Below are 13,331 nucleotides of genomic sequence, written 5' to 3'. Positions count from 1 at the left end.
GCCCTGTCCCCCAGAGTTCATGTCCTTCTCACAGGTAACTACATTCATTCCATCCCCAAAGTCTTAACTCAAAAGTCCAGTCTCAAAGTCTCATCTATGAAATCAAAACAAGTTATCTACTTCCAAGATACAATGGTGGGACAAGCACAGGGTACATATTCCCATTCAAGAAGGGAGAAGTAGGCCAAAAGAAAGGGGTAACAGGTCCCAAACAAGTCCAAAACCCAGCAGGGCAGGCATTAAATCTCAAATCTGGCAAATCATCTGCCTTGACTCAACATCCTCTGCATGCCGGTGTGGGTGTTAGGTCCCCAAGTCTTTGGGCAGCTCTGCAAGGCCTTCTTTGATGGTCACTTTAGTGATGGCAGGGTATCACATTGCGAAATGGTAGAGCAGAGAGTGACTAACCTTTCGTGTGCTCTTCTTTTAAAGCCCTCGGAACCACACCCATGACCACCATTATTAATCCATTCACTAGGCGTGGTCCCACAATCTGATCACCTCAAGTCCCCACCTTGCAATTACCATATAGGATTTCCCACCCTCTTAACAGTCACAGTGGGGATCAAGCTATTAATACATAAAACTTAGGGGACACAATCCATATCACAGGGCTTGGAAAATAACCAGAAAATTGGTGGATGGTTCTTTTCTTTTCTTTTTTATTGCCCAGGTTTTAATTTTCCTACGTAATAATAGTGTCAGCACTTGAAAATTGCTGTCACTTTTCAATGAGGAAACTGAGGTCTGGAGCAGGCTGGTGACTCACCTGAGATCACCAAAAGGGTTAGCTACTCACTGGAGTCTACACCTCAGGCTTCCTGGTTTCCTTTCTACCCGTTCTCACCTCTCACCAAATCCGTTCCATTTCCCACTGGCTCCAGCCCACACCTCAGCCCATCAGCTAAGACCCACTTGTGGAAACTGAGGCCCAGGTAGTCAGAGACTGGCCCAGGTCCATCCTGCAATATGGACAGAGGCTGGCATGGCCTTCACTGGCCCCCTGTTGGGGAGATCTGCTAGATCCCAGGGCCACACCCAGCAGCCCAGGTGCCCACTTTCCACCCCTGTGGCATGTGGCCAGAGCCTGGGCTGGACTGGAAGGCTGACTGTAAGACCTCAGGGCTCATGCTAGTCCCAGTCCTGCTGCTCCATCCACTGGCCATGAGCAGAACCCGGATCAGGCATGGAGACAGAAGATGGTTTTGTTCAATCATGATTTATCAAGAGCCCCTAAACAGGCAAAAATCCCCACTCTAGTGGAGCCCATATTCTAATGCATGAAAACAGATAAAAAGCAAATGGGCAAATGTTAGATGTCTGAAATGTATAAATGCTAGGCAGAAAATGTTGCAGGGGAGGGGACAGAAAGTTCCAGGTGCACGGTTGCATTTTTTGGTAAGGTGGTCAGGGAAGGCCCCATTTGGGAAGGTGACATTTGAGTAGAGATCTTAAGGAGAGCATGAGCTTTGCAGATATCTGAAAGAAGAGTGTTCCAGGGAGAAAAAGACCTAGTGCAAAGGCCCTGAGGCAGGGGTGTGTTTGGCATGTTCTAGGAGGAGGCCAGTATGACTGGAGTGGTGTGAGCAAGTGGAGCATTAGCAAGATAGAAAAATATGAAATCTCCACTTGAGATAAGATTTATAGCAGGAAGGGATGAGCCATTCAGGGTGAAGCTAGTGACAACAGGTGCAGAGAAGGGTGGGGAGAGGGAAATCCAGAGAAGGCGGTGAGGGCATCCTAGGCAGAGAGAACAGCTGTGCAAAGGCAAGGAAGACGGTTCATCGTATTCAAAAGTTGAGTGCAAAGTTCCCGGAGTGGGAATAGGGTTAGGGTGAGGGGCGTGGCTGGAGGAATCAGCTGCAGGCCCGTTGAGAAGGACAGAGAACACAGCAAGGGACGGGTGGCCCAAGGAACCCTAAGACAAGGCTGGGAGGCCGGGAGGTTATGGTCAAAGAGTGGGAGATGGGGTTCAAGATTTAAGAGGTATGGCATTTCTGGGTGACGGCAAAGGTGGGAGGGGCTGTGGACAGAGCAGAAGGGAGTACCCATGCGGTCAAGGGTATAAGTGGGGTGGCCATGCCACCAGGATGACAGCCAGACTGGGGGATGTGCAGAAGACCAGCCAGCCAGCCCTCTGTCTGTCCTCACCATCTGTCTCAGGATGTACGGGACTCCTCCCAGCATTGGGGAGCCCCAGCTGCAGGGGATGTAGGAAATGAGCTGCCACCACTGGGGGGCGCTGCAAGGGAACCCTATCTGGGCTTTCCTTTCCTTCTCCTCCTGCCGCCCTCAGGGGATGCTCCCTGGCAAATGCTGGTACTTCCCTGGTGCTTGGTTCCAGGCGGCCCTGGTGGGCAGTGCCCAGGCGGGGCAAGGAGTCAGGGTGCAGGAAGGGGAAGCCCCCTTGGTTTCTGTCTCACAACAGGGACCCAGCAGGGAAACCCCACAGGTCCCAAAAGGAAAGTAGCAGCACTGGGCCTTGGGGAAGACCAAGAAACCCCCATCCTGTCCCTAAAGATGGGAAATCCAGGGTGGGGCTGGGGGCAGGGATGTGCTAGAAGGGAGATCTGTGGTTCATCCAGTCCAGCCTTGACAGCGGTCTCCACAAAGCAAACACCAGAATTATTCTGGGTCCTGGCTGAGCCCTGATCCTGACCTCATTCAACCTCAGCCTGCCCACAAGCTGAGCCCTAATCCTAGCCATTGACTGAGCTCTAATCCTATATCTGCCTCTGGCCAAAGACCGAGACCTGACCCTGCCCAGACTTGGATTTGGGCCTGGTCTCATCCAGCCCTGACCCTAGACCCCAATCCCAGTCCTGATACCATCAGACTGAGCCCCTGCTTGCCCCACAAAAAGACTCATCCCAGCACCCATTGAGTGAGCTCTGACTTCTCTTGAACCCTCCCTCAGCCGTCTGGTAAACTAGAAGAGTACGGATGATGACTCAAAACCCCAACTCCCCTCTGGTGGGCAATCCCCTTACCTGGCCATCCATCCTTTGAAGGACAGTGAGTTGGTGATGGCTCTAGGATGGTGGCGACAGAGCAGAGAAGCAGAGGGGGCTGAGCCTTCAGGACTTACCAGTGAGGAGACCTGGACAGTGCACCCAAGATCAGGGACCTGTGGGAAGGGCTGGTCCTGGGAGCTCAGCACTGGGTCAGGAGCTTGGATTGACCGAAACTCCAGCTTCCCGTCACCCCCCGCCATACCTCCCACCCTCTCTGGGAAGGGAAATTACATTTCCCCATTTTAGCAAGGGGTGGCGAGGAGGGAAGACTGAGTAAATGCAAAGCTGAAAGTACAAGTGGGACGGAAAGTGAAACCGGGTGCAGCCCCCAGTATAAGACTCCCCCTACCCAGGAGATGGCTGGCCGAAGGCGCTGGGTCCTGACATGGGCCAGATGGCAGGCAACCTTGGCTGGCGTGAGTTTGAGGCCAGGGCAGGGGTAAATGGTGGGAGGTTTGGTTGGGACTGGGCAGAGGATGGGAGGGCTTGACGAGTGGGGGTGGGGGCCGAGGGCTGGGGGGCAACAACTCAGCCAAGACTAAGGATGCAGCTGGGCTGAGGTTGGGAATGAGGCTGGCGTGAATAGGGAGGGGGCAGGGGTAGATGGATAATGGCTTGGACAGGGCTGGGCAGAGGGTGGGAAGCCTTGGCTGGCATGAACGGGGAGGGTTGGACAGGTGGCTTGGCCAGGACCAGGACTATGCAGATAAATGAGGAGTTTGGAGTGAATGAGCAGGACCAGACAGCTTAGCTAGGACTGAGATGTAGGGCCGGCTAGAGGAAGAGCAGGAGGAGTGGACAGTGGGGGCTGAGGCCAAGGAATCAGCAGCCTAACTTGGTCAAAGGTCTGCAGTTTGAAGCTTGGAAGGAGATCTAATCTGCAGTCAGTGGCTGAGGAACTCAGGGGCTAGAACCCAAGCTGTAGTCAGAGAAGCAGGTGACTGGGCCACATAGGGGCCAAGGACTTGAGGATGGGGACAGAGCCTTCAAAGTCCAGGGCCAAGGACTCAGGGTAGGGAGGGGACTGGGGGCTCCAGAGCTCAGGTAGGAAGTGGGAGTATGTAGGAGGTGTGACAGTTCAATTCTGGGTGGGCGATATCCACCACAGCCTGGGGGCACCCACTCTGATCCCAGAGTTAAGAAGAACCCCACTCTGCCTTATACCTCCAGGATGCCAGAGGGTCAGAGTGGCCCCCAAGCCAGGGAACCTGAATGCCAGAGATCTTAGGCTTTGCCTACCACCTCTGGAAGCTCATGAAGGGAGTGGCTGTCCCCAGAAGCTCCCCTTAACTTTTACTGAGGGAGATTTCAAGGAAGAGAGCTCAGGGGTTTGAGCTCAAGAATGGACAGGAAAGAGACTTGGAGAGGAGGGAGACAGGGAGAACCTGGTGGCCAGTTTTGGTTTGTGTTTTGAGGAGAATTGTGTAACTCCCATGACTGCTAGGTTTCCTCTCCCTGAGAAACTGCTGAACACTGCGCTCTGCCGGAGCCCAAGCCCGTGGCCCCTGTCCCCTCTTTCCAGGAAAACACAGGGCAGGCAGCACTCTCAGAAGTCAGCCAGTCAAATCCCCCATTTTACAGATAGGGCCCTGAGGCACAGACATGAGGTGACTTGCTCAAGGGTAGACCAGGGTGACAAACAAAACTTCTGCCTCCCATACCAGGCCCTCCTCTGTCTCCCAGAGCCCCCCTATCCCTCTCCCTCCCACACTGCAAAGGTGCCCCAGGCAGGTTCCACTGCATGGTGATCCGCCTGCCTGGTGGAGGCTGGACTAACCTGTCCTTCCGACTCCCTGGGGTAGAGCCTCCGGCATTGCCAGCCCACCCCTGGGGCCCTAGTGGCCAGTTTGAGCCATCAGAGCTGCCTGGCTGAGCCCAAGGAATCCTTAGCAGAACAGAGTGTGCCCACTCCTGGGACAGGTGGCTGGCTCCTCTGAGTTTCCTGGGCAAAGCACATGGGCTTTGCATTTGGACAGATCTGGAATCCAGTGCTGACTCCCCCGCCCTCTGGCTATCTGACCTTGTATGAGTCAACCTCACTAAGCCTCACTGTCCTTATCTGCAAATAGGGGAGAATAAACAGCACCCAGGCTGCCACATGCACTTGTGCAGGCTGTTCACTGAAAAAGGAACTTGGCAAGGGGTTTAGTGGGGGTCAAGATCCAGCCTTCTGTCTGCTTGCAAAGGTGGGCGCTCTGCATAGCTATGCCATATGGCTGCCTTAACAGCCCCATCATGCTTTTGAGGGGACAGCATGCCTATGAAAGTGGCCTCACAGTGCTCAGACATAACACGGGCTCAGAAAAGCCGTTCCCTTCCTTCTCTCAAGTTCTTCCCAAGCTCTCCCTTTGTCCCTCCATCTCTCCAGGGCTCAGCCTATTGCTGCTTTCCTTGCTCCTGGTGCGAGCTGGTGTCTGGGGATTTCCAAGGCCCCCAGGAAAGCCCCCCCTGAACCCTCAGGAGCTGCGGAGGGAGTTCACAGTCAGCCTGCATCTTGCCAGGAAGCTCCTCTCCGAGGTTCGGGGCCAGGCCCACCGCTTTGTAAGTTCTCCTAAAGCAGCTGGCCCTGGGGATGGGCAGACCCCCAACCCCTCTGGCCCCCACTAATAGAGCTTGCCCCACAGGCTGAATCTCACCTGCCAGGAGTGAGCCTGGACCTGCTGCCACTGGGAGAGCAGCTCCCCAACGTTTCCCTGACCTTCCAGGCCTGGCGCAACCTCTCTGTGAGTGCGCAGCTGGTGGGATGGGGCAAGGACTGGGCTGCATAGAGATGAAGTTGAAGATTGAGCTGAAGATGGATTTGGGCATAAAATCTGGATGAGATTGAATATGTTGTTGGATATAAAGATGAAGCTAGAATAAGGAAATGGGGTTAGGAAGAGGGTAAGAGCTGGGAATGGAAAGAGGTGGGATGGGAGTGGGGATAGAGTACTATGGAGGAGGGATGGAGCTGGTGTTAGGGACGAGAAGAAGGCTGGGGATGAAGGTGGAAATTGAGTGGGGGGTAGAGAAGGGATGGGGATTGCTGGTGGGGATGGGAAGAGAATGGGGCTGGGGATGGAGTTGGAGGTGGATGGAAAAATGGTGAGAATGAGTCTCCATGTGAAGGAGAGATAGGGTTGGGATTAGGAATGGGAATGAGGATGGGAAAGAAGTTGGAAATAGGGAAAAAAGTGAGCAGGAGACAGGATGGGATGGTGGAGAAGGGAATGGAGTGGGGTTGCAGATGGGGAGCAATGTGGGGATGGAGAATGGGTTGGGGTCAGAGAAGAGTCTGGGTGTGGGACTGAAGATGAGGCTGGGAAAGGAGATGGGACAGAGGTCAAGGTGGTGGAGCTGGGAATGGTGATGAGCACAGGAAGGGAATGGGGATGGAGTTGAGGATCGGGACGGAATGGAGGCCGGAGTTTGGAATGGAAATGAGACCTGGATAGAGGTGGGGTTGGGTCTGATGTGGGGCATTCCTGGCCTGCAGGCCTCTCCTGACCCTTTCCCTCCCCTTGCATAGGACCCAGAAAGACTCTGCTTCCTCTCCAGGACACTTCGGCCCTTCCATGCCCTGCTGGGAGGGCTGGGGAGCCAGGGGGGCTGGACCAGCTCTGAGAGGACGCGGCTGTGGGCCATGAGGCTGGACCTCCGGGATCTGCAGCACCATCTCCGCTTCCAGGTACAGTGCCCGCCCGCCCTCCTTGACCCCGGAGACCAACGCACAGAAGTCAGGCTCATTGGTCCCTTTGTAAAACACCCCCTGCCCACAGGTTGGGTAAGTCTGGAGGGGAATGCTCCAGATCCTCCGAGTGAATGTGTGTGAGTGTGAGAGTGAGTGTGTGAGCGTGAGTGACAGCGCATGAGTGTGCGAGTGTGTGTGAGTGTGTAGTGGCACCAGGCCCGGCCCCACCCCCAGAACCTCTGCCTCAAATGACAGAAGGGCTCAGAAGCATCTGGGATAGTGCTGGCAAGAGCAGCCCCACAGCGAAGTTGCTCCCCTTTCTCCTCTCGCCCCCTGACATCACCAGGTCCTCCCAAACACCTCAAAAGGAAATCTGCATTTCACCCCTAACAAAAGGAGAATAGAAAATGCAAGCAGCCCGAGAACCAGCTATGTCACCCTTCCCTCTGCCCATTTCTGATCCTGAGACAATCTCTAAGAGCAGAGAGGCACTTCCTGAATCCCAACTCTAGAGCCATCCTGGGGGAGGGACCCGGTTCTTTGAGTATCATCTTGCTCTGTGACTTCCATTTTCTTGAACCAAAAAGTCAGGCAGGACCCGTAAGATGATGACATAATGGAAGATCTGAAGTAGGGGTTGTCCAGGGGAATCATGACTCGCGGTCACTGATGTCATCTCAAGGAACGAGGATTGCTCTGGTTCTGGTTCTCTCTGACCCACGGGCCTCTCGTCACAGGTGCTGGCTGCAGGATCCAACACCCCTGAGGAGGAGGAGGAGGAGGAAGAGAAGGAGGAGGAAGAGGAGGATGGGAAGGGGCTGCTCCCAGGGCCCTGGAGCGGCCCTGCCAAGGTGTTGGTGCAGGTGTCCTGGCCCCAGCTCCTCTACACCTACCAGCTGCTGCACTCCTTGGAGCTCGTCTTGGCTCGGGCCGTGCGGGACTTGCTGCTGCTGTCCAAGGCTGGGCACACAGTCCAGGCCTTGGGGATCCCCACCCCTGGCTCCCAGCCCTGACAGAGTGACTTCTCAGTCCTTCCCCTCACCCTTTAGGACTCCAGGACTGGCGTTGTGGCCAACAGGACAGCCTCCAGCTCATTGGCCTTAGACAAGGCGGAGATCCACCAGCCCCCAGATCCAGACCCCACCCAATAACTTAAAGCCCCTCAGTCCTTGGCAGATATTTATTGCTTGGATATTTATTTATTGTTTAGAGAGATCTTGGTTTATTTATTGTTCGGAGCCTGCTACTCCTCCTCAGGTGAGGCCACCATGCTAGGTGCCTAATAAAGCATGCTCCCCCACCCCCACGCCTCAACTTCTTTTCAGGGAACGTTTTCCTGACACCCCAAGGGCAGGGTGGCCTTGAATGGAGTCGGCAGCCTCTGGCCACCCTGGATGCTTCTCTGCTCCTACATTTTGGGGTTCCTGGCCTGCCTTTCCTCACTCTGGCCTGCTCAGCTGGCGCTTGCCATAGTAACTAGCAGAGTTCTGAGGCTGAGCTACCCTACTGGAAGCTCAGCACAGCTGGTCTGCTACCCATCAACCTCTGATTGCAAATGGCGTTCCTCAGACCCTCCTAACCCCTTCCCTTGGAGCTGGCTTCAGCTCCAGAGGTGGGTGTTACTCCTGCACAGGTCTGAGGGGCTGGGCAGGTGGGAAGTGGGGAGGAAGGGGGAGGAAGTTAGAAACGGAAGGCTGTGGGAGAATGTCCCTGTCCCCTCTCATCTTCTTCCCAGTCTACTGGACAGCTGAGACAGGTTGGGAGGTATTCAGGGCAGGGACCCATGAGAGGGGTCCCAGTGGGGTAGGTGGTCCACCAGCCAGCACTGGAGGATCAGACTCCTAAAGTTCAGGGTCTTCACAGACATCTGGTGTCTGCTCCATGAATGACACACCAAGAAATCAAGGACTAGAGGGTGGTAGGATGCATGCAAGGTGGCTGAGGGTGTCAGGGGCGCAGGGCCCTACTGGTCCTTCTGAGCCCCACTCAGGGACAGGCTCCCAGAGTGTGAGGGTCTGGTCACTGGTGCTTTGGCTGGCCCAGTCGGGCTTGGAGCTCCTGCATCATGCCAGGGTATGCGAGGCCAAACCTGGAAGTGGAAGACAGGCCATGGGAGCTGGTCCCCAGTGCCCACAGCCTCCTCCCAGCCCCAGTCCAGCCACCCTGTTCCTACCCATGTCCCAAGGGCCTTCTCCTGGCTGGCACTGGGGTGCCTTCAGGCCTCATGGGTCTTGGCTCTGGGGGTTCCTCTAGCTGCAGAAGTTTCTGCTCAGGGGCTGACAGCCCCTCCTCGGGCTGGGGGCTGGGAGGCTCCTCCTGCTGCTCAGAGGCTGGGGTCCGACGGAAAGAGGGGCGGGAGCGACGCTGTGAGGAGCTTCGTGAGAGGAGCACACGGTTCCTCGGGATGGACACATCCAGGCAGGTCCCAGGGAGCAGGACCTGCAGGGAAGGGCCCAGAGGACTGTGGGACTGGCTTCTGGAGTCTTCTCCATCCCACCCTGGGTCCTACATGAGCCCTCACCTCACTCCAGCTGCTAGGAGAACGTCTCCTTCTTGTAGCCACAGCTGTCTCAGCGTCCCCATGTGGCCCAGGCGCAGCCTCCGCAAGGTCCTGGCTTGTGGGACACTCCTCCTGGCCCTTGACATCCTCCAGGCCTTCGGGGTCAGTCTCCTTGGCCTCCGCTCTCCGGCCTCCAGTCACTTCGACATCCTCCACATCAAGGGACCTCCGTGCCTCTCCCTCGAGGTGATGGTCCCCATGCCGACCCTCACTGCCTTCCCTCTGTTCTGTCGCTTGCCATCCCTCAGCCTCTTTTTCCAACAGCACCTGCTGTCCTGGGAGCCCCTCAGCCTCCACTGTGGCCACGGTGCCCTCTGCCCTCACTGCCTGGGTGCCCAAGGTAAAGTGATCCATCCCACAGCTTCCTTCTACCATTGCAGGTTCCCCAACCTCCGCCTGCCCTCCCCCAGGCTCACCCTCCCTGGCCTCAAAAGCCTCAGCTTGGTCACCTCTGCTGGTCACCTCCTCCTCTGCTGGGTCCTCCAGGCCAAACTCCTGACCTCCTCTGTGCTGTCCCGCAGCCTCAGCCAGCTCCGCACCTGCCCCAGCCTCCTCTTTCCCTTCTGAGTCCCGGCCTCTCCCAAGCTCCCCCTGCCAAGCTTCCCCAGCCCCAGCAGCCCTTGCACCCAGGCCTGCCTCGTCCTCTACCATCTCAGCAGCCAAAGAACTGGGCCATGGGTCCCCGCTCAGTGCCGCCACCTCCAGCCTCCAGCCTCTCCTGCACAGCCAAGCTTCCCCAGCCCCAGCAGCCCTTGCACCCAGGCCTGCCTCGTCCTCTACCATCTCGGCAGCCAAAGAACTGGGCCATGGGTCCCCGCTCAGTGCCGCCACCTCCAGCCTCCAGCCTCTCCTGCACGTTCCATCTGGTGCCCAAGGCCCTGCGGTCTCCACCTCCCTATCCTTGGTTTCTCTGGCCTTTGACTCTTCCAGTGTCTGGCCTGTCCCTGCTTCTGCCCCGTGGCCTCCCTCCAGCTCCTGGTTCTCTGCCTGAGAGGCCTCTCCCTCCTCTGCTCCCCACCCTGCTTCCGCTGCCCTCTTCCACTCCCCGCCTTCCTCTGGGACCTCTGCTCGTGCAGACTGTCGACCTTCTTGGGCCTCGGCCTCCAGTGCCTGGCCCCTTGCATCCTCCCCCTTTTCAGCACCTGCTTTCTCCTCCTGGGTGTTTCCTCTCTCCACATGCTTTCTCCTCCAGTTTTCCCAGGATTCTGCCTCAGAGGCCTCAGGCTCTCCATGCCCCGTGTGCCCAGGATATTCCTCCAGGCTCCTTTTGGTCTCGTCTTTGCTCAGGGATGGGATGCTCCAGAGCTCTTCCTTACCCCCCTGCCCTTCCTTGGGGTACTTTGTTAGGATCTGGACACCTCCCACCTTCTCGGGCTCCTGGCCTTCAGTGACCTCGTGTTTGAGGCCACCCCACTGCACCTGCCATGCTTCTCGGCTTGTGTGAGCCTCCTCATTCCTCTTCCCAGCGAACTCCTCCTCAGGCCCGGCCTCTGGAGATATCTCCAAGTCAGCATCACCTTCAGCTTCCTTGTGTAGGGGCAGCCCAGCCTCTGTGGCCCAGCAATGCCCTTCCTCCTCCTGTGCCTCCTCCACCTGTCCCGGCTCCTCCAGACTGGCCCAATCAGCCCTGATCTCTGAGTCCTGCCTTTCCTCGGCCTCTCGCCCACACTGGTCTGCCTGCCCCTCAAAGCCCTCTCCTGCCTCCTTGTCTCCTGCAGCCTCCCCTGCTGCTGTCTGGCCCTCAGCTGCTTCTTCCAACCCCTCAGTTCCCAGGGCCTGGATCTGTTTGGGGAAAAGGCTTACCTCAGCCTCACTCTTCTCATCCACCTCTTCCTCCTGGTCTCCCTCGAGGGCCTCCTCTGGGACCCAGGCTCTCCCAGGAGCCTCTGGGATCCTTTCTTCGGGGACTGGCCCATATTCTGTCTCTCTGACTCCTGGGAGATCAGTGCCCTCTCTGAATGAGGTTGTCCTGGCCTCCTCCCTGCCCAAAGTTGCCCGGTCCTCAGACTCTGCCTCTGGGCCGTGTGTCCCCTGTGCCCTTGTGCTCTGGCTGCCCCTTACCACTACTAACACCTCATCTTCCCTCCCAGCCCCTTCAGCTTCCTCTACAACTGCCTCCTTGACCACCTGCTCTGTCTCCCTGTTGTCCCCTGCCACCTTTTGCCCGTCAGCACCAGCCTTCCCCTCTGGCTCCCCATGCCAGGGCCACTCTGACTCCACCCCTCTGGCCATCCCTGGCTCTCTTGCCCTAACCTCTTCCTCCTCCTCCTCCTCCTGTTCCCAGGTTCTCAGCGTCTCCCCTCTGTTCACTTCCTGCACGTTGAGCTCCTGACTCTCCTGGGCTTGGCTTCTCCCCTCTCGGTGATCCTCAGACCCTGCTTCAGCCTGCAAGGGGGCACTTGGCTCCAGACACCTAGCAGCCTTGGCTGCCTCCCAGGCCCCAGTGTTCTGCCTGTCTTCTTGCGACCCGTGAGAGCTGCCTTCTCCCCAACCCCAGGTCTGTTCTGAAGCTGAGCTTCCCTTCTGACGTCTTCTGGCCTCTCCAGGCCCTCTTGGCCCATCATCTCCCTTGCTGTGGCTGCCTCTAAGGCCCTCCAGGGCTTCCTGGGCTTCCTCCTCTACAACCTTCTCTGGCCTTCCTGAAGCTACCTCCCCCCGTTCCTCGGCTGCGCGTGCCTCCCTTTCTACAGTGGGGACGTCATCTCCCACGAGGTAGGAGACAAAGGTGCTGAAGGAACCCTAGAGGAAAAGGGAGAGGGGCAAAGGCACTAAGAGAGGCTCAGCCCTTTCCTTGGGGACCCTGCACCAGAGAAGCTCAGGATAATGAAGGGGGGTTCTGGGATCTGGGAGGAGGGGGAGAATAGGATCTGCAGAAGGAATAAGAAAGGGCCTAGACTGGAGATGTGTGGATGCATTTGTGGAGGTGGGGGATTGAAATCCAGAAAAGACTGGGCTAGGAGGCTACCTGATTTGGGGAAAGGATTTTTGAGTCTAAGGAGAGGCTCAAAGAGGAGGGAAAGTGAGGCCCCAGGGAGCCCCCGCTAGCATAAGTCTCTGGCATCTCTTTGCCCCTCTCACCAGTGCTCCCCTCAAGGCCCGATGCAGCCCAGGGAGGTGGTGCCGGAGGAAGTCCATCCTGTCTGTCTCTGTGTGTCCAGAAAGCTGACAATGACCGTCCCCACCCACCAAGACAAGCCAGTCTTCCCCAGGACCCAAGACACTTCCTCTTCCCTCATCTCTCCCTGACACATCCCCACCCCAGGCCCTGCCCACTCCCCCCAGTGCCCACAGCAGCCTCCACCTCAGGTGGGGAAGTGGGCGTGCATCAGGTGCACGTGTAGAGCCAAAAGCCAAGGGGGAGGACGGAAAGAAAATAAGTGAGAACAGGAGACCTCAGCATTGGGGATGGGGGAGGGGGCATGTGGCGAACTCAAGTGACTCAGGTCTTACATCCACACCTCAGCCATTTCCGTCTCCCCTAAGCCACAGCCACTCTGTGAGAGGAAGCTGGGGTTTGTGGTTCCTGTTTTGCCTGGGGACAAGAAGTGGGACTGAGGAGGGGGCTGGTGGGAGCTCTGGCTTCTCATTTCAGCGTCATTAATGCTTCCCCAAGGGGACAAAGAGGCTGATTGGTGGCTCCAACGCCTATCCCCTCATCTGTGGTTATTCTTGCAAAAGAGAACGTCGCTAAACTTTGTATTGTGGTTATTTGTGTCTACCTCCCACTCTCCTGTGAGTTCCTTGACGGCAGACGCCATGTATGAAACGCTGCTTAATTTCTAGAGCCCTGCATGGGTAGTGGGACCCCATTTTTCCTTAGTTGAGTGACCTGGGAAGCGCCCCACAGGGGGCACATTGCAAACAGCAGTCTAAAGGCCTGGGGGTGGGAAAGAGCTGACAGGGGTGGGCATAGGCTGTTGGAAGCCCATAGTAGAGATTAGCAGGGAAGGACGTGGTGAAGAGAATCCAAGATGCCACTTTGCTGCTTTACCGCCTAGAGGAAAGTAAGGGAATGACTTCCTATTTAGGACTATGTGAAGTGACCTTGATTTATGTCTCTTCCCCTCCCACCTTCCCCCCCCCCCCC

General features: G+C 56.9%; 2 protein-coding genes across 2 annotated transcripts; one reads left to right on the top strand and one right to left on the bottom strand.

Annotated features, from left to right (window-relative positions):
- The first annotated feature begins 3,399 nt into the window (after positions 1-3,399).
- IL27 (interleukin 27) lies at positions 3,400-7,697 on the top strand. The gene is made up of 5 exons (XM_008579034.1): positions 3,400-3,430; positions 5,383-5,555; positions 5,639-5,737; positions 6,523-6,681; positions 7,422-7,697. Exons 1-5 carry the CDS (start codon positions 3,400-3,402, stop codon positions 7,695-7,697), a joined length of 738 nt encoding a protein of 245 aa, XP_008577256.1.
- Positions 7,698-8,703: 1,006 nt separating this feature from the next.
- On the bottom strand, positions 8,704-12,379 carry APOBR (apolipoprotein B receptor). The gene is made up of 4 exons (XM_008579043.1): positions 12,323-12,379; positions 9,206-11,983; positions 8,858-9,123; positions 8,704-8,773 (listed from the first exon to the last, which is right to left on the bottom strand). The coding sequence occupies exons 1-4, from the start codon at positions 12,377-12,379 to the stop codon at positions 8,704-8,706; spliced, it is 3,171 nt and encodes a 1,056-aa protein (XP_008577265.1).
- Positions 12,380-13,331: the final 952 nt, after the last annotated feature.

The sequence above is a fragment of the Galeopterus variegatus genome, unplaced genomic scaffold, assembly GCF_000696425.1.
Source record: "Galeopterus variegatus unplaced genomic scaffold, G_variegatus-3.0.2 Scaffold1799, whole genome shotgun sequence".
NCBI lineage: Eukaryota > Metazoa > Chordata > Mammalia > Dermoptera > Cynocephalidae > Galeopterus > Galeopterus variegatus.
This window is presented reverse-complemented; position numbering and strand designations above follow the sequence as displayed.

Excerpts from the sequence above, each read along its gene's own strand:
- IL27 (XM_008579034.1), top strand. The coding sequence starts at position 3,400 with ATGGGCCAGATGGCAGGCAACCTTGGCTGGC. Across the intron at positions 3,431-5,382 it reads GGCAGGCAACCTTGGCTGGC|GGCTCAGCCTATTGCTGCTT; the intron begins GTGAGTTTGAGG and ends CCATCTCTCCAG. Across the intron at positions 5,738-6,522 it reads AGGCCTGGCGCAACCTCTCT|GACCCAGAAAGACTCTGCTT; the intron begins GTGAGTGCGCAG and ends CCCCTTGCATAG.
- APOBR (XM_008579043.1), bottom strand. The coding sequence starts at position 12,379 with ATGGACTTCCTCCGGCACCACCTCCCTGGGCTGCATCGGGCCTTGAGG. Across the intron at positions 11,984-12,322 it reads GGGCCTTGAGGGGAGCACTG|GGTTCCTTCAGCACCTTTGT; the intron begins GTGAGAGGGGCA and ends CTTTTCCTCTAG. Across the intron at positions 9,124-9,205 it reads CTCCTAGCAGCTGGAGTGAG|GTCCTGCTCCCTGGGACCTG; the intron begins GTGAGGGCTCAT and ends CCTTCCCTGCAG.